The 27,046-nt window shown below is 46.5% G+C and overlaps 1 protein-coding gene across 4 annotated transcripts in view; it reads right to left on the bottom strand.

Moving 5' to 3' along the window:
- Positions 1-701: 701 nt before the first annotated feature.
- LOC147425872 (golgin candidate 1-like) overlaps positions 702-27,046 on the bottom strand; it is a 76,005-nt gene continuing 49,660 nt past the window's right edge. The window contains exons 1-21 of one of the 4 annotated variants that reach the window (XM_086497898.1): positions 16,259-16,367; positions 15,555-15,626; positions 15,412-15,464; positions 14,777-15,325; positions 14,629-14,691; positions 11,702-11,779; positions 11,412-11,615; positions 11,251-11,307; positions 11,065-11,139; positions 10,404-10,475; positions 9,704-9,766; positions 9,454-9,552; positions 8,662-8,739; positions 8,471-8,539; positions 2,088-2,135; positions 1,919-2,014; positions 1,765-1,847; positions 1,495-1,540; positions 1,323-1,415; positions 1,202-1,246; positions 702-1,124 (exon numbers count right to left, since the gene is read on the bottom strand). In XM_086497898.1, coding sequence (XP_086354024.1) covers positions 1,032-1,124; positions 1,202-1,246; positions 1,323-1,415; positions 1,495-1,540; positions 1,765-1,847; positions 1,919-2,014; positions 2,088-2,135; positions 8,471-8,539; positions 8,662-8,739; positions 9,454-9,552; positions 9,704-9,766; positions 10,404-10,475; positions 11,065-11,139; positions 11,251-11,307; positions 11,412-11,615; positions 11,702-11,779; positions 14,629-14,691; positions 14,777-15,247 — 1,833 coding nt within the window. In that variant the 5' untranslated portion in view covers positions 15,248-15,325; positions 15,412-15,464; positions 15,555-15,626; positions 16,259-16,367 and the 3' untranslated portion in view covers positions 702-1,031. Of the gene's footprint in view, positions 1,125-1,201; positions 1,247-1,322; positions 1,416-1,494; positions 1,541-1,764; positions 1,848-1,918; positions 2,015-2,087; positions 2,136-8,470; positions 8,540-8,661; positions 8,740-9,453; positions 9,553-9,703; positions 9,767-10,403; positions 10,476-11,064; positions 11,140-11,250; positions 11,308-11,411; positions 11,616-11,701; positions 11,780-14,628; positions 14,692-14,776; positions 15,326-15,411; positions 15,465-15,554; positions 15,637-16,258; positions 16,368-27,046 lie in introns of those variants that run through there. The other 3 variants (XM_086497895.1, XM_086497896.1, XM_086497897.1) reach the window with 3 other exon arrangements.

Genomic DNA, 27,046 nt, shown 5'->3' with positions numbered 1-27,046 from the left:
CAGAGGTATATTAGTGGACAAAGCCATTGAGCTCGGAAGAGCTAGATGCCCAAGTCTACTAGGGCGACCACGACATTGGTGGAGGCCCCATCAAAGGATTAGGACTATTCTAGCACATGGGAGACGTCCAATACGCCTATTTATAGAGGCGGACATTGACAATGCTCTTCAATGACCGATGCAATACACTACACAATGCCGAATGCTGGGGATCCTCAGACATTGATGATGATGATTTTAGTTCTTTCACTTTAGTTCATTTTTATTTTGTACCTAGATATTGTATTAGATCCACCAAGATTGTTTCATAATGATCTTTTGAAAACGTTTAATATAACATATCGTTTCAACTCTCTCTCTCTCTCTCTCTTTCACACACACACACACACACACACAATTTTCTACTCACTCTTGTGCCACAGCCATGCATATCTTCATTTGGTCTACCAAGTTCTACATATGCAGAGAGTTCCCGCGTTTAAATGTTCTTCATTTAAAAACTAAACGTGATTAGCAATTCTTAACTAACCTGTGCAAGGGGCAAAAAAACTCTTCCTCTTTATCCTTCATTCTGGTTTATCCCAAACAACTCTTGCAGCCTAAAGAATCATTAAAAACCCCGTAACTGTAAAATATATGAATGATAGTCTGCAAGCACCGACTCCATTTGGTGGTTTGCATAATTGAGCAACATATAACTCTGCCATTCTCGAAAACATTTGATTGCACATGATAATTCAAAAGATGGGATTAGACCCTTCCATTAAAAGACCTTTTCATAGCTCTGAAATATCACTGCCCATCAGTCGTGATATTAAATTTGACTACATTCACATCAGCTGAACATGGGCTACTAAAGAATGCAATTGCTCTGGTCATATTCTGAGCGAGCTTTCTATACATGATTGTGTATCTTTCACCAATGCCCCCTTTTATAAGGTCATAAACATTGAGTCAAGTGAAGTAGATGCTAGGCGGATTTGTGAGTACATGAAGAATGTATCATTCCTTGTTTATTTTGTACACGGGCCTCACGGCTTCAGTTGATGCATGCCAAGTTTCATCAGCCCCGCAGCTGATGCTGCATCCAGTTCCTCCTTTGAAAGAGAATCCAGTGCTTGCTCCTACAATACAAGTTGGAGCAAGCAAATAAATAGGCAGCTTATCGCTATTATTAAATCATCAATTAAGAATCACAAACCTGTAACCGGTGCATTAGGTATAAGAGGAATGCATGCACAAACAACTGAAATCAAGAACATTAATGTCAATAAAGGAAAGGGAAACACACTAAAAGTGGAAATCAAAAGCAGGAAAATTACCAGATAAAACAGCACACCAAGCCGTGCCAGAGGGCGTCGCCAAAGGAATCTACCAGCTGTAACAGCTCCAGTATCCAAAAACTTTGCTGCTTTCTGAAGAAGGGGGACACCGCACATACAAACGATTTAGTATACATACTCATGAAAAGAGCCTCCCAACCTGCCACTTTACCTGTATGCTTGTACCGACGAGGCGGCGCTGTTGAAGACCCAGAGATCTTATCCAAGACCCAAAAAACATTGATTAGCTATACAGAATGTGGAATACATGCACCTATGCAGTACGCTAGCACACGGTGGAGCATACATCCACAGTTTTCCTATGTGAGCACAGTTACACAGAGATGCATCCACCCCACTCCTTTCATGCTCACTCGTCCACAAGTGTGAAGTGCACACACAAGGAATCCAAGTGCGCTCACTTATAACCTTCAAAACTCACTCTAAAGTCTTCATCTCGCTTTCATCATCCCAAACAGTGATTGAATTAGATTGCCGCATCCTTCTGCTTCGTTCAGCCTCTGCCTGTACATCTCAAAATGGTTGGCAACAACTCTTACTCTACTAATGTCGTTAATATGGAGATAACAGCTAACCTGAGCTTCTCTAGATCTGCTTAGTTCCTTCTCAAGTTGAATAACCGCAGCAGCCTTTTCACTGGCCATCTCTTCCAACTGTGTTTGCTTTAAGTACTGCGGCATAGTTTTAAGGCTTCAGACTGTGGTTCATTTATAACCAAATTGATAGTTAGGTCGATTATGCTACCAGCACTTCAGTCAGTTCTTGAAAGCGCTTTTCAAGCTCCATTTGTGCCTGAGACAAACATTCAAAAAATCTAGTACTACTCAGACTGTAACAATTGAACTGTAACGACAGACTCAATCAGATCTGATCCAATGCAGCACAGACACTTCCAAGAGTGGGCCACCCCTAAAACATGACATATCTTAAAGGCAAACTGAAATGCTTTCCCACATATAAGACGGACAAGAGAAAGATGTAGAATTCTCCAATGTAATATGCACTCATGCATCAAGTCACATGTGCAGTAATGAGAATATAAACATGCACGGGCAAGGTATGTCACTGCACTCATGCATCAAGTCACATGTGCAGTAATAAGAATATAAAACATGGACGGGCGAGATATGTAACTGCTGCATGGCTCCTATATCAAATGAGAACTGTAGTGACTGTCAAGAGAGAATCTAAAAGTATAAAGGTGGCCATATTGGAGTTATGGAACAGCCAATATCTGACCTAAGCGAACAATCTACCATACCCCTCTAGGTAGCACACCAAAGATCCAAACGAGTTCTAACTTAGGAAAACAGATGAACTGGAAAATAATTTCTCAAACAATGTGAGGTTCTAGCAATGAGTGTTGGAGTTAGAGAGGATAATCAAGAGAATCACGCATGAATAAAAGAGAAAACCGAATTGATTGGCTTGAAATGCGTGTACATCCTCTCCTATAGGCATAAAATTAGGTGACATTATGACATCATGGGGAATTACATCACATATGACAACATTCATCCTAGTTTGGGGAACCGAGGATCAACTGAAGGCATTGACCTTCATACAACAGTTTGATGCAGCTTATGCTGGAGGAAACTTCATAGAGGCTTCAAAGATACCCAAGATTGCCACTTTCTTGGAAGGGAATGCACTTCAATGGTGGACCGCATTGTGAATGGGGGTCAAGCCCCAACAACATGGGTCCAATTCAAACAACTTTCTGCACCTGCATGGCTTACAAACACTTTTGAAGTGGATGTGGCACGAGTTGAATACAGTGCGAATCTGGAAGAGTACAATAAACTATTTTAGGCCACATTGTTGTTAGAGGTTTGTGCCCTTGTCAAAACAGATTGAGAAGTACTGTTGCGGATTGCCCAAGAAAATCAAGGACTACTGCATAAAGACTATTGTCATGAATATGGCGCAGTTGATTGAGAATGCGAGAGTGGCCAGCAATCTGTCGAAGGGAGATTCCGACGGATTATAGCCACAACAAAGGGTCCCAGGGTAAACAATTTTCAGCCAAGGGCAATGCTGCAGCAAAGCCTTCTATACCTCCCACAAAGAAACCCTCCACTAATGAGGTTAACACGTCCAAGCAGCAACCTAGATCTACTTTTGGGCGAGGACAAGGACACAAAAGGCATTTTTCTGAGAAATCTTTTGAAGAAAGGAAAGCTCTAAGAGAGGCCAAGAAATGCTGCATTTGCGTTGAGGGACATTTTGCTAATGAATGCCCACAGAAGAAGTCACAAGACAAGGATGACAAGTCAGAGCATAAAGGAAAGAAGCCAAAGCCCAGTGCAGGACTTGTCCCAGATTTTGTTGGTGACCAGCCAAACATAGATGCTACGAAACTGTGCAGAGTTTGGGGCAAAATTAGAGGCCAGACAGTGCAGGTTTTCTTTGATCCAAGAGACCATGCAAATTTCATATCACCAAAATTGGCATCAAAGTTGGGCATTCGCGTGGAGGAGATGGGTATGACAGGTGAAGCAGGTTTGCCATGCCCAGGTCATTCAGAACCTATTACTCCCATTTTGGGGAAGCTTCGTCTGCATATTCAGAGTTATGTGGATGTGGAAGAATTTCATATTATGCCTCTTAAGGGCTGTGATGTGTTATTCGGTATCCCATGGTGTTACAGGTTGCATGTATGGTGGATACTTACAACAAAAAGATCACCCTTGTACAAAGAGGAAAGACTCATGTCCTTGATGTAAAGCTTAAAGGCGAGTCTATTCCAATTGTTTCTACTTCTACTATTTCATCTGTAATAAAGAATCATCTTTCTGCGTACTTGATCTTTGCAAAAGAAGTATCTGAAGTTGTATCTAGTTTGTCTACCTTAGATAAAGACAGGTCAACTTTTCTGAGTGGTTTCAGTGATTGTTTTTCGGACTCTTTGCCAGGGGAGTTACCTCCTGAAAGACCTGAGAATCATACCATAGATCTTGTGCCAGGTTCTAGTCCACCAAATAGACCACCGTACAAGGTTAGTGCAGCCCAACAGAAAGAGATTATGAGTCAGGTCAACGAGCTTCTAGAGAAGAGGCTGATTCAGCCCAGTTCATCCCCTTTTTGTTCGCCTATACTCCTAGTGCAAAAGAAGGATGGTTCATGGCGCATGTGCATTGACTATCGCGCCTTGAATAAAAATACCATCAAGAACAGGTTCCCCATAGCGAGGATAGATGACATTCTTGATCGGCTTGAGGGAGCGTCATTGTTTACAAGGATAGACCTAAAGAGTGGGTTCCACTAGATACGCATTAGGCTAGAAGATGTCCATAAGATTGCGTTGAGGACAACATTTGGTCTCTATGAGTTTCTTGTCATGCCATTCGGTCTCACAAATGCTCCTGCCATGTTCAATAGAATGATGGACATAATATTTCGACCACATAGAGGATAGTGATGGGCCGCCACTGCCGAATCTCATCCAAGGAGCCACCCTCCTTGTGGAATGAGGTAGATCAAGCCCTCACTCATGCTGACAGCATCTCTCTTGTGTGCAAGATGTACTGAAAAGCGCTGCAAAGGTCTGAGCCAAGCAAGTCCCAGTACTCCAAGAAAAAACTGGGAGTCAAACCATCTTCACCGGGACAACTACCTCGGGGAAGTGCTCTGAGGGCCGCATGGAGCTCCTCTAGCTGAAGGGGCATCTCAAGCCTCTTACGCATCTCCTCAGTCACAAGACAAGGCATCTGTGCCCAAACCTGCTCTCTACGTGCATCCTGTTGATCTGACTGAGGCTCTGCTGACAACACGTGACGGTAAAAGTCAGTAGCAACTACACGCATATCCTTTGGCTCTGAAGCAACTGACCCGTCATGTCTCCTCAACTGGCTGACACTCGTGTGCGCATGACGGGGTTCCACTGCCTCAAAGAACGCCCCAGTCACTCTGTCACTCACCTGGGTCCACTGAGATGCCTGTCGATGCAAAGCAAACTCATGGCGCCTCTCCTCTATGCTGGCAAGCTCCTGGCGAGCCTGCTGCAACTGCTCCTCCAACCAAGGACTCTCTGGATACTGCTCCTCATCCTCTGGAAGGAAGCAACACCCCGCCGGAGACACTGCTCCTCCTCCCTCGCTGCAGCCAGGCGAGCCGTAGACTCCTGTGGAAAGAAACGACTAAGCTGAGCAAGTTCAGAGGCCACTCTGTTAGCAGAAGAGTCCTGTGTGTCCAAGCCCTCTGTCCAAAGAGCCAACACTCGCTCTCCGAGCTCTTAGTCCAACAAGATCCTCTCAGCGGTGCGTAGCATCGTGCTCCCCCTCCTTTGTCTATCTGTCACAGTGAGGATCACTGGTGCATTGTCCGAAAAAGATGTCCCAGCCAGAATGCAGACTGACCCACCCAAAGTCACAGATGTGGTCACTAGAGTAGAAGCGATCTATCCGAGATAGATTCACTCCTCCCACTCTGCGGTCCGAGCGAGAGAAGGCCAAGCTCTCTGGGGGCCTCACAAAGCCAAAGTGCTGCCAAACATCTGGAACCCTCAAAGTCATACATAGCCTCTCCCATGCTGCCAATTCAGCCCCATGCACGGTAGCATGGCTACCTCCAATCCTGACAGAGGGGTCCTGCAGCATGTTGAAGTCACCCCCAATGCACCATTGCTCTGCATGCGGCAGAGACTCTACAATGTGAGACCAAAACACTGCACATGCACTTGCTCATTAGGCGCATACATGTTCAGGAAGCCCAAGAGGCAGCCCTGAATCTGCATAGTAATCCGTTGAGCCCTGCCAAGCACAATAATACCTCTGCCCACAATGGCCTGCTGCTGCCAAGAGTCCGCAATAGTCATACATACCCCTCCTTGGATACCACTAGGTCCAAATGTAGCTGACCAAAATGTCTCATATCGCCCATGCAAAAGCTGACCACATCGTCTAATGCGGCTCTCACAAAGATGGTGCTACTGCAGCATAAGAAGATCAATCTCTACGCCCACAAGGCATCGCTGAAGCTCCTGATGCAATCGACCCTGGCCCCGCTGGCACTGAAACTGGGGCCTACCTATTCCTTGCACGTTCCATGAGACAATCCTCATGGAGAACGAGAAAGAACTGATGTTGCAGCAGCAGCTAACTGCGCTATCTTCGAGGCTAGCTTGAATGGGGAGTAGTCCCCATCCGAGCGTCCCCGAGATAGGCATGACTGCAAAGAAAGTCTAGCCCAGGCCCAAGAAGAGCGTGCGGTACGCAGGGCAACCTCCTTTGTCCAAGAGTCCTCATGTATGTATACATAGCATCGTGGGCTCTGTGTGTCAGCAAAGAAGTGTACCACAATGTGTCTACATCCTGAGTCTGGAGGTGTCACTGAGAACTTGGCCAACGGCCACAAAGTCTATATCAGATCTGTAACCCCCAGGTCTCCCATGTGGTGAGAGAACTCGAGGGCCTGTGCTTGCAGCCACTCCATCACTGAGTCCACAGTCCACTCACACTGGTCCCTGCCACATATGGGAAAAGAGAAGGCCAACCTCTGAGTCCAAGGCCTCTATCCCTCTAGCTGCAAGGAACAGTACATGAACTCTGAAACAAGCTGCTCAGAGTCTGGTGAAGGGTCTCCGAGAAACTGTCTGAAGTCGTAGGCGAAGAAGTCCCACCTACGACGAATATCGAAGCTCATCAGTCCACGAGGAAATGCTGCAAAGGGAGACGTCTGCACCAGAAGGAGGGTTCGCAAGAAAGGTTGTCCCTCTCTCGCCATGCGACTCATGGCAAAGTGCTGCCAAGAGATCTCCTAGCAGCCGAGGAAGGTCCTGTCCCATGGGTCGACTACGGGGTAGGAACGGGAGGAGATGTGGAAGCAGCAGGGCTAGTGGGAGATGGAGGGGTAGGGGGGATAGGAGTGGTAGAAGGAAAGAGGGGAGGCGGGGAGGAGAAAGGAGGCGAAGGGGAGGGCCGGAGGAGAACTCGGGGGGAGGAGGGGTTGTCAAAGGCGAGGCTGAGTCCACGGGTGGAGTTGGGACCTCGTCCTGTTGAAGAGGGTCCAAACGATTCCCTGTGGGAAACCACTACTGCTGCTTGGAGCCTTGCCACCACCCAAAGGGCTAGGCTCATGTGGTGGCCCCTATCAACGCCGACCACGAACCTGCTGCCAGCCCTCTTCTGCCTGAGCCCCAGGCTCAGAGGGTGGATTTGCCTAAGTACCCTGTGACTGTGTCTACTGCTGCTGGCCGCCCTAGGAGGCTGGGGCTGAGCCTGAGGTGAAGGTCGAGGCCTCCTCCGTGGACACGCCTTCGCAAGATGGCCCATCTGTCGACAAATGAAACACTGATTCGGAAGGTCCGAATACTCCACGCTCTGGCGGAGCCAACCACCACTCACCCGAGCTAGTAGAATGACTTTCGGGAGGGTGTGGGTGTTCCGAGCCAGAACACGTATTGTGGGAATGCCAGCTGCCTTAGCAGCTACAGAGGCTGTCGTGAGAGGTGTCTCCAGGACAGTCCCAATCTCTGAGCCTATCCTGGACTGGAGGAGATCACGCACCTCTCCTCTGCTAGGTCGGGTGCCAATGATCTTGCAGATGACGGAGGTAGCTTGGAGGCACTCCACCTCTGCGGCTAGGCTCGCTTGCTTTGTCGGCGGAGAGCAAGTCGGATGGTGGGCTCTGTAGGGTCGGGCGAGAGGGCTTCTGGAGAGTCCCTCTAGGGTGGAGCATGAGCCTCCATCTGTGTCTACTGTTGTAAATGCTGCGGATGAAGAGGACCAGACGACAACAGTTTCCGAGAGAGCTCCGACAATGAAGGTCAAGCCATCAGAGGGGGGGGGGGGGGGGGGGGGGGGGGGGGGGAGCAGCGGGGGGGGCAGGGCTGGAGCGAGGGGGATGGAACGCGAGGGGGCGATGGGGGGCTGGAACGAGGGGGGCTGGAGCGAGGGGGGGGGGGGGGGGGGGTAGCGCAAGGCAACGCAAGAGTGGGTGCGGGACAGCAGCAGCGAGCTCCTGGCTCTCGTTAGCACAATTTTTAGTAACTGTTTGTCAAACAAATGTGTCTCAGTCCTTGCCAACATACAAAACCATTACACCAATGTTATTTTTTCATGAAATTGGTCAAACGAACTTGAAAAACAAATGACCGTACTTAGACAAATTAAAAAATTTCTCTGTACCTGAGAAGAAAATTGTTCAGCCTCTCTTTTCCTTGCAGCTAGCTCCACTCTTAGTTTTTGATTTTCTGCCTGGCCAAAATTGAATGTAAATACATGTGGCCTCGTTTCCCTCTCTACCTGTGGTCTAACCTCAAAAGACAAGTGGAAAGAGTTGTATCAACTGTTTAGTGGTTCCATGTGATACATTGTACCTCCATTGCCAAGTTTCTTCCCTCCAGCTCTCTCACAGACTGGCGGGCTCTGTCAGCATCTTCGCGCCATGCTTGGATCTGTAAAAGGGTAATGAACCAAGGAATGGTTGATGATTGTTAAGGTTGTGCACATTCCAACAGTTCAAAGCCTTTTTATGAATTATTTAAGCAGTGTATTTAAGCAATCACACAGTCCATGGAACAATGGTTTGTAATTCACAAAGCTTATGATTATCAGTGAACTAATGAAGATTACCCACCAAAATCCAAGAGTCTAGACGGTTACGGGCTCTTAACACAACTATGATGAACTGCTAACACTCCATCTCCTCAATTTAACAACCACCAACAGAATCATGCAGTTTAGGACAATCAAAGGAGGTAGAACTTGCACAGAACAAGAGAAAGATTAGCCCTAACAATGTGGCCAGCTTCACAACTAATCCAAGCACGTCTATAATGACCAGCTTGTGAGGGCTTGCTCAAACTGTTTCCTTCAACGTAATTTTCAATTTATGGATTTAACTGAAACCAATTTGAGAGAATACTACTAGCAACAGTTAGTCCAACTAATTTGATAAGAAAAGAGAACACGTTTCAAAAAAGCTGTGGGTTCTTGCCACATAAGGAGCGAAAGAAATTGAGATGAAAAGCAAAAAAAGAGATAAAATCACTAGCTATTCTGACAGCAGAGACATTCTTTGAAAGATCACATCTAGAGATTCGCCAGACTACTGATAAAGTACAAAAAATGTCCCTAAATACAGCAAGCACAAGAATAGTTGCACACACTTGTGAAGTCTGACTAGAATCTTCCAGAAACCTTTTCTGCTCTTTGTGCAACTTTGCCTCTGCATTCTGAAGCTCTTGAGTCAAGCTTGCACAATCCAGCTGAAAAATAAACATTGTCACTAAGAGTAAGACTAAAATTCATGGTCTCAGTATGATGAAAGAACAAGACTTTTGGACAGTGATCATCTTTAACTTTGTCACTGAGCATGCTTGACTTACACATAAAGATAATAAAAATCCAGCAGCTTACTTCCAAAGTTAGCAATTTCTGTTCCAGTTCAGATGCTTTTTGTATTCGCTCATCAACTGTTCGCTGTCATGCACAATCATAGACCATTTCTTGTCAATACAGACAGCAGACTCGCAACTCGCATATTTTCTGTTCAGTTTGTAGTATAAGAATGCAGACTCAAAACTTCAGAACTAATTAAAATAGCACCACTACCGTTGCCAAAAAAGCGAAGTGAGAGCACACTGGTGTAAAATCTTCTATTAATGAACACTATGAGGGGCACATGCCCCAGGGTCATATACAGCCCGTTACAACACAGGCATAACCCCTAAAACTTAAAGAAAAAACAATCCAGATTACAACTTGAACTTCAATCTTTCATATCTCCTAGGCTCAAGGTGTTTTCTAGTGAGGAAAATTGCTCAGCTCATCCCCTGGTACTAGGCATACGATGGATTGAATTTGACCCTCTACATTGCACATATTCCCGCCACGTGTATAGGGAAACAAAACTAGTTGTATTCAAAGCAAACGAAAAATACAATGCAAGGCTTATAATTTTTTTGTTTTCAACACCTACAATGTTTTGAGCCAAATGGATCCAAACAGCGATTGCACATGCAGGGTCAAACATGGCATTGATCGCACACTTAATCTTTTATATAAATGCAAAATATTTAATGCACAAACAGTATGCAGAGGTGTGTCAACAATTTACCTGCATCCTTGTTAAAGATGCTGTCACATCAGCTACACACTGCTCCAATTCTGCCTCTCTTTGTGCAGCAGCCTATCACATTGAAGATAGCACCCAATATTAACAAGAACTTGAAGAGACTAAGATAAGAATTAAATAGTCCATGAGTCACTTTACGCCGGTCCTGGTCAACAATAGTAATATCTTAGGCATGGCTTAGATCTACAAACAAGACGACTTCAACACCTAATACTGGTAAAATAGTTCAAGTGAAATTAACTCAGAAATTGTCCAAAGTGGATTTTGCAAAAATAGAACACACTAATCTACAAACTGCTTTAATTCTGCCTCTCTTCATGCAGCAGCCTATCCACATTAACGGTAAGGCTCAATATTGACAGGAACTCAAACAAACACTAAGAATAAGAATTGATTGACGTTAAACCGATTCTGCCCTGCAATGGTAATGGCTGAGGCATACAAGCAAGCTGACTTCGACGCGTGAACCTGAAACGGTAGTCCAAGACTCCAAGCCAAGTTTCTTATAAAATTGTGCAGATGGAGTTTGCAAAAACAACATACTAAGCAACTGCAAATCATTGGCTTCACTCTGACCAACACGCTAGCATAGTCAATTTCGTTCTTTGTCAATGGTCATGATAAGTGAGCAAACAATAAAAACCTTGCGCATAGCCAAATGTGATGAATGTTCCTCCTCTGCCCTATTCTCAGCAGCCTCCAGAGAATCTTTTAGCATCTGTCAAAGACATATAGCCCATGAGCATCATCAAGGAAAAGGTAAGTTGCTTACTAAACTAGAACACAGTGAAGAACACCTTTAGAGTGTTTCATACAATGTGAGTAAAACCTGAATCATTCCATTCTCAGTCAAGTCTCGGCTTCTTGCCATCACATCCATATCAGCCTGTTGACCTCTCCAATGAACACAAGAGCTAGATTAAGCTTATTTTCATGAACAGAACAAGAAACAAACAGCTTTTACATGATGATAGTAGTGATTTTAAAAACCTGCAAAGCAGCAAGCTTCCCTTCTGAATGAGCCGCTTGCTTCTTGACACCTTCCAAAGAAGCTAGTAAAGCTTCTATTTCTGAGTTTTTGGATGCAAATGCAGAGGACATCTCTGATTCGACTGTAGTTACTGCTGCCCTGGCAGAGATGAGTTCTAGCTGTACTTCCTTGATCTTGATTCTCAAACTATTGTTCTCCTCTCTCTGAATTGTGAGGAAAAGGTTTTCAAGAACCAAAGAGACTTCTCGACACTCAATCCAAAAAATCTGTTTAATGGGAGAGGTTTTACCTCTTTAAGGAGCAGCACTTCCAGTTGCGCATTCTCAGATTTGTATTCTTGTAGACGGGAGGAAAGATTGGTGCATACCTGCATGCGATGGTTGCAATATTGAATAGTTAGGCATGATTTCAGACAAATGTAATCCTTGCTGTGAGGGAAGAAACAAATCAATGCAGGTCGCAACAAGGTGAACGCTCGCTGCTGCTGCTTCGTGCAACCCCCCTGCTTTGCTTCGCCATCCCCCCCCCCCCCCCCCCCCCCCCTTTCCCGCCTTGCTGCACTTACCCCTCCCCCTGGCCTCGCTGCCCTTCCCTCTCTAGAGCTCTCTGCCTGCTGGCCTCCCCCCTTGCTGCCCGCAGCCTTGCCCACCCCCCGCTGCCCCATCCCGCATCCTCTCCCCCTCCCCCGCATCGCAAAGCCTCCCCCCCCCCCTCTTTTTTTCTTCCTTTGTAGAGGCGAGGTGCATGACCACCTTCAGGCCCGTCTCCTAGCAGAGGTGATAAAGAACATCGACATACATCTCCTCGGGCGAGGATACTACTAGATTGAGTTTGAGACTCCCGAGATGGCTGCCAAGGTCATCTCAATGAGCCCCCTGGTCATACGAGCGGTCGGGGCTCATTTTCGACAGTGGCACCATGGTATTGACCCAGTTTCAGATGTTCTAGCCGAGGAAGCAGATCTGCCCATTTCGGTCTACGTCCCCGGCCTGAGGAGAGAATACCTCGCCCTTCTTTCCAGGATAGGTTCCGAGATCGGGATAACTTGGAGACCTTGTGCACGACAGCTTCAGTGGCTGCCAAGGCTGCAGGTATTCCCACAGTTCGCGTTCTGGTGTGAGACACTCATACCCTCCCGAAGGTAGTCCTTCTACCTAGGGTGAGTGGTGGGTGGCTACGCCAGAGGGTGGAGTATTCTCGACTCCCGAGCCAGTGCTTCATTTGTAGACAGATGGGCCACTTAGCGAAGGCCTGTCCTCGTAGGAGATCTCGACCTGTCCTAACAGGAGATCTCGACACGCATTGCATGCTCAGCCCCCCAAGGCTGAACATGCCCAGCAGATACGTACCCACGATACACAGGTTGTCACTTCGACAGAAACCAGCGACCAGCCAACTGAGGGCTGGCAGCAGGTCATCTGGATGAGCCCGCTCGTCATCCGAGCGGTCAGGGCTCATTTTCAACAGTGGCACCATGGTTTTGACCCAATTTCAGATGTTCTAGCCGAGGAACACCATGGTTTCGACCCAGTTTCAAATGTTCTAGCCGAGGAAGCAAATCTGCCCATTTCGGTCTGCGTCCATGGCCGAAGGAGAGAATACCTCACCCTTCTTTCCAAGATAGGTTCTGAGATCGGGACTAACTTGGAGACCCCGTGCACGGAAGCTTCAGTGGCTGCCAAGGCTGCATGTATTCCCAAAGTTCGCGTTCTGGTGTGAGACACTCATACCCTCCCGAAGGTAGTCCTTCTCCTAGGGTAAGTGGTGGGTGGCTACCCCAGAGGGTGGAGCATTTTGAACTCCCGAACCGGTGCTACATTTGCAGATAGATGGGCCACTTAGCGAAGGCATGTCCTCGTAGGAGATCTCGACCTGTCCTAACAAGAGAACTCGACCCACATCGCATGCTCAGCCGACGTGGCATCGCCAATTGAACACACTCCGGACAAAGGGAGGTCCAAACCCTAGTGAAAGATGTAGATAAACGTATAACAACTTGCAAAACCAATTCCGAAAGGCCAAAAAGGAAAGATTCAATTTTAAAAATTGTTGCAACTTATAGGGTCCAGTGCAATGGGGCCCAAGGGACACTAGAACCATGAAATAAAGCAAGGATCCCAGATTTGCGTCGAACTGCTGACGCAATGTTCTACGGAAGCCCCGTGATTCGCGCTGACTGCTAATGTGGCACTTGTACAGATTTTCGCTATTTGTGCTAGCAGCTTTTGATGCAAGGCTTTGGGACCAAATGCTTTTAGACTTGAAGCTTTTCATGTACATTGCTTTTGGAAGGCCCAGGGCCTATAAATAAAGTGTCAGGGCCTCTCTCTCTTGCCAGTTGTACGTTGTGGTGCGCGACATAGACGAACACACTCAGACGTTGTACTTTGTGAAGCATCAATAATAAAGAAATACCGAAAGAGGCGTCAGTCTTTGGGGCCAATCTCTCAGAGTGCGGAACTTCGCCGTGCCGTGTCGTCTCTCTCTCAGTTTTCAGTTTGTTAAGTTGTTTTCAGTTTCTCTCATGTGTGTTGCATCAGATTCTCGGCTTGGGGCGCCCAATTCTATTACACTTTTCAAGCTTGAAACAGGCCTTTGACAACAAGAATGATACAGAAATAAGTCTACTTGTTAAGAATTTCTCTTGTCACTATCTCTCTGTCTCCCTCCTTGCATGTTATGATTGTACTCCCTTATGCATATACTTCCACACCATTAGAGTTAGGGCTCCATTCCCCTCACCCCTCATATACATATACGCACACCCCCATGTCAGTCTAGTATGTTTTGTAGCATGTTTATTTTCAGCAGTTTTGTCCTTTTTGTTGGATACCCAAAGGACACGCACATGTACGCCGTTTTGTCTCATAGGCCGAATTCGGTCTCTAGAAGACATTAATTAAGCTTCCTTTCTTGATTTCTTTCTTCGAATGCCGCACAAGGTTGGTACAAATAGACTTGCAACCTGATAGACTGTGCTATTATGATAGCTTCAAGAGGCATAAACTGCTGAAATCTCCTTCTGATTGAGACATGTGAATGTGGACTGATCATTCGCACAATAATCATAAAGCTTTGTTATACTGATTCCTCACAAAATTACTAACAGTAGAATTATAACTAAAATTATATGGGATTACAATCACGCACTGCTGAAATTTCCCTTTTCTTTAGACATATTTGAACTGGAATGATCGTGCGCAATATGATAGTTACCCGTGCTAATCTAGCTTCTTTGGACTGACCAGAAGAAGAAGCAACTTTATGTAATTGCTGGGCCTGCAAAATCACAATGAAAATTCTTCAAACGATGAGAAGCAAGCAATGAACTGATTGAATATATACCAGCTAGAACATTGATAACCTCATCAAGCTGTTCATCCAGTTTAGGCTTAAATTTTGTATTTTGGTCCTCAAATAAGCTACACTCTGCAGAACTCCCTGTAAAGCCCTCTGTGGGTTTCTCTGCAGGTTCCATGATGTCCGCACCAGAAGCATTCACCTGTTGTCCTGACTCATTTGCATGGTTGTGAAACGGCTTGGCAATCAGCTCAACACTGACTCTCCCATCGTCGGACAGCAATTTGCATTCAACGGGCTCTGTCTCTGGTTCCTGTACTACAAGTTTACCAGCATAATCATTCAAGGCCTGCTTAGACCACACATTCTCTTTGCTTGCTTCTTCGTGACCATTGGCCGGCCCTGTACTATCAGCAGGAGCTGAGAAAGATGTCTCATTTTGAGATTTTAGTTCTGAAATTTCCTGGTGATCCAGTGGGTTTTCATCCAAGGATGGATTCCTGTTGTGAATTGCCACATTGGGTGTATCTGTCATGTTGGAACCAACATTGGCATCACTGCCATTTGATGCCAAAGAAGAGTCTGCTAATGCCTTCCCAGAACCACCTTGCCCCTGTTTGATAAAACAACTTCATACTCAATCTAATCTCCCTAAAAAACTTCACTACGTGTTTAAAGTTAAAAAGTTGGTTAACCCACCTTTGTTAAGGGGCTAGTCACAAGCACCTTCTTAAAAACACCCCGATCTGCAGCTGAGAGAAAAAGGATACCCAAGAAGATCAAGAACAAAGGAACTTGGAGCCAGCAAAATCTTGAAAGAAACTTGTCGCAAAGAGCAATACCAGAATTCTGTCCTCCTATCAAAAGATCATCTGTAACCTGTTTAGCTCTTCGATCAACCACTTCAAAGAGCTCTGTAAACATCAGCAATTGAAGCCATGAAAAGTAAACTCTTCCATGAAAAGGCATGATATTTATTACGTAATAACTTGGGGACAATTCCCAAAATATAAAGTCCTTTACTGAAACATGCTGACAAATTCTGAACACCATACAGTTGCATATACATAGGGAAACATTGGGATGCCAAGAGAACCCCTTGATGGAAAGTGTACCCATAAAGAACAGAGCATTGTTCAGAAAAGACTACACTTGGAGTGATTGCATCTCCACATTATCATGCTAATTAAGGCAAACAGATTGGAGGACATTATATTTACAGTACTACCTCCTAGCAACCTTTGTCGACTTATCATGAGGACTTGTGTTTTTTATCACAACTAAGATACCAAGCTAACAATACTCTACGTAAGGGACTCCTATGTATGTACAATTATGAAGTGTTGCAACTATGTAAACTATTCAAATTTTTAGCCATAACAGAATTTTCCGATTGACTGAGTTTGAGGGATAAATGTTTGTAGCACTGCATCTTTGAGTGACTAGTGTAAACAGGCTTGGACACTCCAAGCGAGAAATCAATAGCAACACATGAATAGAAATTTCAAAATCACTGAACTTTAATAGAGAGAGAGCCGACACGGACCGGCGTAGTTCCGTGCCTAGAGGTATTGGTCGCAAATCTGGCGCCCCTTTCGGTATTTCTTTATCATTAATCATTGCAAAGTACAACTCCTGAGGGACCTCTGCTCTCAGACTCTGCATCCAAATGCTCTCCAAAGTGAGGCCCCAAGGGCTCTTATAAACAGTACAAGGGATGCCCAAAAGCAGAGCCCCAAAAGCAGTACAATGAAAAACTTCAGGTCCAAAAGCATCTCAGGCCAAAAGCTAGCACTCTGGAACCCAGCATAATTCACGAAAATCTGTACACTGCCACGTCAACAGTCAGCACAATTCGCGGGCTGTCCGTACAGCACTTGCCACGTCAGCATCTTCGCAATCTTTCTTTTTTTTCTCTCTCTGTGTGTCCCCAAGGGCCCCATCGACTGGGTTCCCTATAAGTTGGAACAACTTTTGTCAGTTTCCAGGTGGACATACCACCTCATCTTGAAAGAATTGTAATCGACCTCGATTACGCCTGCAAAAAGACAGAAGCCAGAAACTAGTTCAATAGACATTGACTCTAGTACCGACGCACTAGACGACACAAATCCAGCACTTGGACAAAGACGAAGATTCACATCACATTCCAATCATATCACATAAAAATCAAATCCACATCAGACCTCACTGATGTCGGATTAACTAATCCTTATTGTGATCATGTCCATAGAATCTCAAGACCGAAAATGCTGCAGTCATTTCGTCTTTCAATCCTACACTCGAACACAATCACATGAGTGAGCACACAAAAATCAAATTCATTTTCGGAAATTCCCATGTCGAAGTACTTCTTTCATAAAGTCATATAGCAGAATATTGTCAGCCCATCACTATCCTTGAAATCCGAAGGAAAATCAGTGATTGGCAACTTTAGTCTGAAGGATACATCATTTATCTTCTCTTGAATCTGGAAAGGGCCATAATATCGCATAAAAAGCCGCTCCTTTCTCTTTCGTCTCCTCAGGCAAGCCTTCTCAAATTGTAAGAGCACCCAATCATCTTCCTTTAACTGCAAGTCGCGTCGATGTCTATCAGTGGTCTTCTTATGTCGTGCTTGAGACTGTTGAAGAGCCTTGCGAACCCTGACAAAAGCAGTGTCCAAATCTCTCGTACACTGATCCGCTTCAAAAATCTTATCCTGGGTCTAGGAAATTCTCTGATCTACCAGCTGATTTCCTTTTCCTTTCTATCCTTGTTCCTAGGACGTATGGGTAACTTCGCTAGCTTCCCCTATCCATTGGCACGTCAGTCTCAATCATCGGAACCTTGAGACACACTATCATCTGATCCCCTTTCGCCAGAATCCTCTGATGAGCTTGCATTTGGTTCCCTTAGTTCGTTGGAACCTTCGGATGTGCTACCATCTGATTTTTCCAGAATCCGGTGATGAGTTGTCATCCGGTTCCACTGATTCATTCTCTTCAATCTAGCGGACTCTTGCCTTATTGAGGTGGATACTATCCTGTCCATAAGATAAGTCAATGAGCCCCATGCATTCCAAATCGTTGCTAAGCATGTGCCATAACTCTCTGAATGGAGCCAGACTTCTGGTTCAGACAATAGTCTCGAATCTCTTTTGGCAAACCACAGCAAAACCGCTCAATCTAGTCTCTCTGGTAAATAAGTATCCCAAAACCTCTGGCAGTAGTCATCCAATGTATCTTTCTTAGTCATTCTCAATTACCTCAAATGGCGCCTTCTCCGTCAAAGAATTAACTGTGTTGTTGTAGGCAAACTCTACCAAGGGCAAATACTTTTCCCATTGAGTCTTCTGATCCGAAATATAAGACTTCAACAAATCCAAAACCACTGAATTGGCTATCTCAAATTGCCCATCTGTTTGCGGGTGGAACGAGGACGAGAACTGCAACCGCGTGCCAATGTTCTCCCATATCGCCCTCCAAAACAACTAGTACACCAGGGAACTCTGTCCGAAACAATGGACACACGCATGCCATATATTCAAAAAATCTGTGAGGCAAACAGTTTTGCCAAATGATTGGGCTTGATTGTCCTCTTTACTAAAATGAAGTGGGCCTATTTACTGAATCTGTTGATGACGATCAAAATGCTATCTTACCCACTTTGAGTCTTGGAAAGATCAAAAGTAAAATCCATGGCAATGCTTTCCAAGGGATAGGAGGGTGTGGGTGAAGGCTGTAGAAGTCCTAGTGCCTTATGCCTGTCAAACTTGACCTTTTGACATACTAAACAGCTGGAACAAACTCGTCCACGTCCTTTTTGAGCCTCTGCTAGCAAAAGTAACGCTCAACACCCTTCAAAGTGGTGTCTATGTCGCGGTGGCCGGAAAAAGGATGTAAATTCATAGGCACAAGAAGAGTGTAGCTCGTGTCAAACCACCTGAGCACCCCCGAGCTATCTCACTCACAGGGCATGAGAGGGGTGCAGAGCATGTGCCAGGACATCTCAGAGGCAGTTCCAGCTGAGTGGCTCACACCTCTCGAGCCAGTAGCACCCAGGTGGATGGGAGCCTTCACATGACTGGAGGTTCTCATCTCAGTCCGGGCTTGCTTAGAGACTATTCCATCCCTTTTCTTCGAGCTACAAGGTGAGGGACGCTTACAACAAGTTGCAGTAGAGGCCCCAAAGGTGACAAAGTGCTGTTTTCAGAGGATCCGAGTGGTGGGCATCTGTGGGAGGACTTGTGTCATAGATCCTGACCCAACAGCTCTTGAGACTAGACACTGGAGACTGTGGGCTTGGGAGTGCTGTCCATTGGCACGAGTACAGTGGGATCCTAGGGAGTGGCTTTGGAGGGACCCTTTCTCTTCTGCAGACCACCCAGGTATCCCGTTCTTTCAGTACACTGTTCGATTGGGACGTCACATACTAGCAGCACAGAGAGAGGCCCGCCCCGCTGCAACACCTCATTGGCAGGAGGAGGGTCTCACAGCTGAGTTCTTGGCAGCCTTCTGAGAGAGGTTGTGGGACTCCAGACAGCCGAGGCGAGTCACCTTGTTTCAGTGGCTGGTCGCACACACAGCTACAACAGTTGGGAGCTGGCTAGTGCATAGTGGTCTCTTGGCCGCATGTGAGCTTGTGACCATCTTGTGGAGAGTCAGCGTCACTGTCTTTGGGATTGTCTGTCCTTTGGCACAGCAGGTGTGGCTTAGAGTTCTTCGGCTGATGCATGCTCTTTCCACGGCTCGACAGTACACTTGGGGAGCAGCGGCTTGGTCCACCCTCACGGGCCCGGCACTTCAGTTTGAGTTATCTTCCACCAGCAGGATGATAGTGATGCAGGAGGGGCGACCTACACTCCAGCCTGCCACAGAGCTTACTCCACAGGAGTGGTGCAGCGAGAGAGGAGTGTTGGGAGCTCATCAGTGGCCTGACACTCTGGTTCATGTGGCGGGCCCGTTGCTTCCGCATCTTTGAGGCTCGCCCTGTGCCACCAGCAGAGACTGTTCACGATCTTTGGCTAGAGCTGATCCACACTCTCAGAGGACAGATCGAGAGACTAAAGGGCAGCTCCGACCGCATGCGGGAGCGCAGAGAGGCTTTCCTTCGACTATGGCATCCTGGGCCTTTCTACACCATGGTCCAAGGTGTACTCCGATGGCACTACTGACCACCTGTGTGGCTTTTCCCTCCCCCCATTTCTTGATTTAGCTCCATTGTACATATGTTGGTTTTTCATTGGGAGAGTCTCCCCATCATGGTTGTTATAGCCCTCTCTTGAAGAGGTGGTTGTAGCCCTATGGGCAATTTCATTAACTAATAGAAGGATCTTTTTCTCGGAAAAAAAAAACTAGTCGGGCCAATTAGCACTGAATTCTAATGAGAATTGAAGCTTCCGTGCGCCAAAATGGAATTTGGACCACTCGGCAAGTCACAACTTTATAAGTTGGTGGGTGCTAGGAAATTAATTTAAAGAAACAAACTGGACACATGGCAATAGGAGAGCAACCTGCAAGCCAACAGACACTCCAGAAGGGGGAAGGGGGGGGGGGGGGGAGGCCAAATATGAGAGAGGAGGCTGTTTTTCAGTTTTGTGAGTGGATTTTCAAGTTTGAAGCTTTAATGGAGAGCTTGCCTTTTTCCCTTGTCTCATGTAGCACGATGATTTGCTCTCGTGCATCTCTCTGCCCTTTGCATATATGGTAATGCCCCTTTGCATATATGTGTACAGTTCTATGGCTTTTATGCACCTTTGCCAAGGCAAGCGCCTTCTGAACACGAACCGGATTAGCTAATTGCTAATCCTCCACACGTACGCATAGTTCCATCGCGAAAGATTGCAAATTTGGAAAGTTTTCTCGTGTGAAAACTCGTACAAATCACATGGGTATTGTCCCATTGCGTGCGGGAGCTCCTAGGACACGCATAGATATGTTCGCTCCACTCAAAACGATCCAAAACAGAAAATTACAGCCTGCTGTGTTTCTCTACAGGTTTAAAATTAACACCAGGGAAGCCTCGGGGAAGCCTTGGGGTGTCCATACAAGAGTTTGGGCACCTGTCAATGGCCAAACAGTAAATTACACCATGCTGGATTTCAACTACAGATCATCGAAAAGCTTCAAAAATGCAAGGAAATTTGTCTTGGAGGTGTACTTTTGACCTACAGGGTTTTGGCGCCGTTATGCTACCGAAATCAGGTCGGAAACCTACGATTTCAGCCCTTGATAGGTTTGGGCAGCTTGGTGAGAGTTTGATTCAAGTATTCGGATCGTGTATTTTCAATCGAATAAAGAAATACCAAAAGGGGCCCCAAAGATGTTGTCGGTCTTCGTGTGCACAGTGACAATCTAGTCGTTGGACGCATCTGTGCTCTCTTTTCTTCTCAATGCTTTGTGTAAAGTTAACACGTAATTGAATTAGTACCACCCTCTACTGTGTACTGGCCGGTTAGAGAACTTGTTCCAGAAGAATTGCGCAGAGCATATGGAAAGATAAGTGGCTCTAAGGCACCTATCTTCTTCGACCCATGAGCCACCGAGAACATCCATCCAAAGTTCCTCAAGGAGATGATATGATCAGTTTGTTGGAGAACTGGAGGCCGAGTTAGCCACACGGCAAACAATTAAAGTTGTGCCTCTTATTGATGCTCTTCTGGTCACCATCCAAGGGTACCATGGCAAGGCAGACTTCCACATCATGAAGTTAGGGCATTGCGACACTCTTTTGGGCATGCCTTGGCACGACAAGAAACAACGCTACCATTCGGATTCGGCACCGAACCACCACTTTGGTGCGGAATGCAAAGCCAATCGTCCTTTGAGTTCGACTGACCGAGACAAACACAGAGTGATTTTATTATTGCTATTTAGAGACTTTGTAAACTTTGTTTGAGAATACTCGTTGTAATTTATTTGAAATAGAATTTATCTCTTTTGAACTTGTCTTGGTGCTGATTGAGTTTGTTTGATTTTGGTTTGATGTTGATTTCAATGATATTTGGAAAACCTCTGGTTGATGCAGGCCGCGAGCTGGGGAGCATCTACTTGAATAGGCCTCTAAACGGCATAGGTTGCGGTCTGGGAAGCATTTAGTTGTAAAGGGAAACCTCTAAGCGATGCAGACTACGGTCTGGTTGTATATCTGGCCTCTGAATATCTCATGGCCCAGACTTCAGTTGTAGGGGGGGTATACATGATGGAGTTCATGTCTCTATGTCCTGTGATTGCATCTATGATCATCCATGTTGCATCGTGATTTGCGAAGCATATGAATCTAGTGCATCAATACTTCCAAGTTGGGTGAGATTGCCTAGGTATGTAATCTTAGTGCATGGAGAGACACTTTTAACGATCAGTACGGTCTGGGTGTGAATGGCTAACTTTGCTATGTCAGAATATCAAGGACTCCGATGCGAGATATGATGACCAGATGTAGCAAGCTACAGCCACTTTCACAGGACACTTAGTTAGTACAGTTGGTTCAGTCTGGTTCACACTGGACGGACTCTCTGGGCTGGGCAGTGACACGTGGCAGGATACGGACGGTGGTCTAGTGGACATCGTGGCCAGGTCACCACCACCACTCACTTTGGAGATTGGCTTAGGTGGCTGACATTTATGGGCCGTTGGTGGATCATGTTCTGGATATATGGTCCAGTGTCGTCGTTTGGAGCATAGAGTCTAGACACACAGCACTTCTTCACTCTCCCTGCACATCTGAGCCTCGACACCCCAATTGTACCTGAGAGTCCTGGGCTAGAGCTGAGTGTGTTGCCACGCCAGAGTCTGTATCAGTGCTTTGAGATAGTTGAGTCATTTGTGTGGTCTATTGTTGCTGTTGTTGTTGTGTCTGTGAGCGTGGTTGTCTATTGTTTCCTGTTTCCAGTCTGTTTTGAGTGAGATTGTCATGCACATTGCACTGAGGAGCACCCCTGTAGAGAGCACTACACACTATCTGCGCTACAGGTGCTCTCATTTTGGCGATCACGGTGGAACCTCAACTAAAATCTCACTCTCTGAGGTGCAAATCTTGAAGCTAGTTGGGTCTATCCAACTTCGCCTACTTTGCCTAGCTTCACCGACCTTGCCTTGCACTGTTCTCCTCTCGCCTGGTCCAACTGGTCTAGTCCTCTCTGGCCCTAGTCATCTCTCGCCCTGGTCCAACCTGCCCTCCTCGTCCCTGGTCCAACCTGCCCTCGTCTCTGGTCTAGACCTCCTCGACCCTGGTCTAGTCCTCCTCGTCCCTGGGCCAGCCTAGTCTAGTCACTTGCTTGGTCTAGACCTTGGTCTAGTCCTCCTCGTCCTTGGTCCAGCCCGGTCTAGTCACCTGCCTGGTCTAGTAGAGTCTAGACCAGTCTTCAGCTAGTTCAAGGTTTTCTTGCCCAAAGCTTGGTTGGTTTGGTGGTCGCTGCATGACCCATACAAGGCGGTCAGTCGAGCGTCAAAGCGCACTCTTGAGTCCTCTGAAGTACTACAACAGAAGACGACCCTTGGAACTTGTTAGAAGTCCATCAACCTCATCACCCATACCTCCACATACGGCATCACCCATTCCTCCCTCCGGTTCCACATCTTCCAGATCACCTTCTCCAGTGAAGCTCTCTCCTATTCTGCTACAGCAGGCTATCGAGCAACAGGCTCAGCAAGGGGCCATGGAGCCATTGGCTAGCGTTTTGGCTAAGGTAAACATCAAGTTCCCTACATTCAAAGGTCTCTCTAGAAGATGCTGACGACCATGCAAGGAGGTTTGTATCTCTTTGTAGGGGTCGTGGTCTTAACAGAGAAGATATACCTTCATAAGTTCAGAATAGTCTAAGTTCAGAATAGTCTGAACTCACGAATTATAAGAGGGAATAAAGCACTCATAAAACTATAAAAGCAAGGGACACATGAAAAGAAAAGAAAAACAAAAACAAAAAAAACAAACAAACAAACTAACTAAATCACTTTGTTTGCTACGAAACAAAACTAGATAAAACAAAACATTATTAACTTAAAAATGTTTTTTAGAAAAGGCACGTGTAAAATAAGTTGACGCGACTTACTTGGCTTAAAACAAGTACTCAACTTTAAGCAAAAAAAGGATAAGACATCTTAAAAACTTAATCCTAGAAATCAAACTTCACACAACAACTTATAACGGAACACATTCTTAAGTCCTCAGGTAAGCTAAATATGAAATCGAAAAATGAATACTACTACAAACCTACGAAGAGCAAAGAACCAAACTTGACAATATGTGATCTCAACTTGACAATATGTGATCTTAACAGGGAAGATGCTTATTTGGTACTCTTTCCATCCACCTTGGATGGCTTGGCAGACAAATGGTACAGTCAGTTTGCAGAGAACCATTTTGCAACTTGGGCAGTCTTAAGGCAACAATTTTGTGCAGCTTTCAGGCCCGGTGACTACCAGGAGAAGGTGTTGGATGAGTTAGCCAACATGGTGCTCCAGCCAGAGGAGACTTTTGCAGAACTTATGACGAAAACCAAGTCTCTGGTTGCCAAGCTTCCCCAGCAACCAGGTGAATTTATGGTTAAGAAGTGGGTAGAGAAGGCACTTCCCAAAAGTTCTCAGCAAAAACTACGAGAGTCTCCGACCCGACGCCACTCTGGAGGAGTTCAGCGTAGCTGCTACGAGGATAGAGGGGGCTAGGAAGCTGTTCACCAACCCCCCTCACATAGAGACCCCCTCTGTGTTTTTGGAAAGTCTTTCTGATCCTTTAACTTCTTTACGCAGGGAACTGGAAGCCCTAAAGTTACAGCGAGCTCTTCAAGAGGAGAGGTCCTTCTCTCTTAGTCTAGAGAAGCCTCCACATCATGAGGCATTGGAACAAATTAAACGCGAGCTAGAAGAGCTCAAGTGTCAGCAAGAGACTAAGGCTACGGTTTGGTGTAGCTCATGCCGCTCTCCAGGGCACCCTCCACAAGAGTGCCCCCTTCGGGTTTACTGCCACTTCTGTGAAAAATCTGGACATGAGGACAAGGATTGTTCCTACCTCAAAGGATTGCGACAAATACAACAAAGTCTTGGTCCTTCTCTTCAGCAAGGGCCAACACCTGCATCCAACATGGTTTCTCCCTGAGGCCATCCACACCATATGCCACCTTTGCTGACAGGCCCTCCTATGCAAGGTATGCAGAGCACTTTTCCCTCCCAGAGCTTTTATCATACCCATGCTCCCTCACCACCTCACAGCTTCTATGCCTCCACCTCCAACTCCATGGAGCAAGGACCACCTCGTCCTTCGACTCGTCCAGTGAATCGGCCCATTTTGTGCTACAGATGCAGGGAATATGGTCATTACCAAAGCAAATGCCCTCTGCCCGAAGGGTCTCCTCCCTGCCGTCATTGCCCTGATATGAAGGATCACTACAATAAGGATCGCCCTAAAATTCGTGCATCCACGGCTTCGAACCCAAGTCAAAGCCAGACTGAGGTTGCCTTTCCCAAGCTCAATTTGATAGCAGTTAGCACTGTTTCTCAGCCGCCCCCTTCTACCCACGTGGTTACCCCTCAAAATAAGCCGCCGCAGTTGGCAGAGGAGCCACCGGGCGTCCTCACCCGGGCCCAGAGAGCCACTCTTGGTCTTAGCATTCCATCAAGTTCAACTCCCCCACACATTCTCGCACCAATGAATACCATGCCTGCAACTGTTAACAAGCAATCCCCCAGTGCCATGAAAGAATCCAAATCTTTGCTCTCCGATATTGATGAAGCTTTCTTGGAAGCAGTTTTCGATCTGCAGAAGATCAAGATACGAAAGGAACAACAGGTAGAAAAAGAGAAGCTTACAACAGAGACAGTCTTGAAGAACACTTTCCAACAAGTGTCCCTTTATGACATGTTGCGGCTAGATGCAAATTTTAGAAGTGACTCCCTTGCTGTTATTCAGTCACTTTATCCTGGAGCAGGTCCTAGTGGCCGGCACCTCCCAGTGCGATCATCAGAGTCCTATATGATATCTAATCCTGCTGCTCCACTCACTGATTATAGAAGCCCTCGCCTTACAGTGTCCGTTTTAGGTCGGCAATTCTCAGGAGTGATAGTGGATGGTGGATCTGGCATCAACCTGATGCCCGAGTTCACTATGTTAGCTCTAGGTCTACAGCCTACTCGCCCTGCTCCCATCACAGTTACGTTGGCCGACCAGCGGACAGTCTACCCAGTGGGCATAGTAGACAATGTGCCTCTGCAGGTACAAGACTTTACTTTTAACTTGGATTTTGTTGTGGTTCGTCTTTCCCAGGTTGAGGGCGGATTTCCTTTGCTCATTGGAAGACCATGGCTGCGACACACTAAAGCACTTCATGATTGGGGGAACGACGCAATATGGATACATACTTCTGGCTCCTCGATGCAACCCATTCTCTTAGAAGGTGGTATGGATCCCGTGGTGCAGCAAGTTTCTTTGTCAATGGAAACCAAACTTGAACAAGAACAACCTACTACACCTGAAGGGTCAGATGATGATCTGCTCGAGTGGTTGGAGGCTACCAAATCTATGCCTTGTTATGGAGTCTCTATTCACTCTTGGCCTAAAGATACATCCTCTTCAAATGTTTCCACAGTCACTAAACCTAATGTGCCAGCTAAAGTGTTGAAGGTCACAGAAGATACTCATGATGCGCTCTCGATGAAAGCCCTCTTGATGAAAGCCGTTGAATTTGAAAAGCCTATGAAAAAGTATATAAACGAGAAGAAATCTCCACTACAGGAGTTCACCACCCCTCAAACATCAACCCCAACCTCTGTGGTGTCTGCTTCTCCGACCAGAACAAAGCTCTCCTCTGCGTCGTCTAGCAAACTTCCTTCAGAGAGCCCGTCCTGCAGGATGAATTCCAAGATCATGATAGCTGTCTTGCATGTGATGCTCATTATAGCTATAGCTGAGTGCTCTTTATTTGCCCCTATCTACCCTTCCCCTCTCCCCCTAGCCCTCGACCTACCCTCCCCTCGCCCTCGCCCTACCCTCCCCCTCGCACTCGCCCTAGTTCACCCCCTCGCCCTCGCCCTATCTTCCCCCTCTTCCCCTCGCCCTTGCCCTTCCCTCCCCATCACCCCCTTGTCCTCGCCCTATCCTCCCCCTCGTCCTAGTCCACCCCCTCGCCCTCCCCTCAACCCTACCCTACCCTCACCCTCCCCAACTCGTCCCCCTTCCCCTCCCCAACTCGCCCAACAATTCCAAACTCGCCCCTTCCCCTCCCAAACTAGTCCCTCCCCCTCCCCAATTCGTCCCCCTTTTCCCCTCCCCAACTCGCCTCCCCTCCCAATTCGTCCACTTACTCCCTCTTCCTATTCGGCCTTTTCACCAAATTCGGCCCTCTGCCCAATTAGTCCCTTCC

The sequence above is a fragment of the Adiantum capillus-veneris genome, chromosome 24 (assembly GCF_014529385.1).
Source record: "Adiantum capillus-veneris isolate H3 chromosome 24, ASM1452938v2, whole genome shotgun sequence".
Lineage (NCBI taxonomy): Eukaryota > Viridiplantae > Streptophyta > Polypodiopsida > Polypodiales > Pteridaceae > Adiantum > Adiantum capillus-veneris.
Note: the sequence above shows the minus strand (reverse complement) of the source record. Positions and strands in the feature narration are given on the sequence as shown.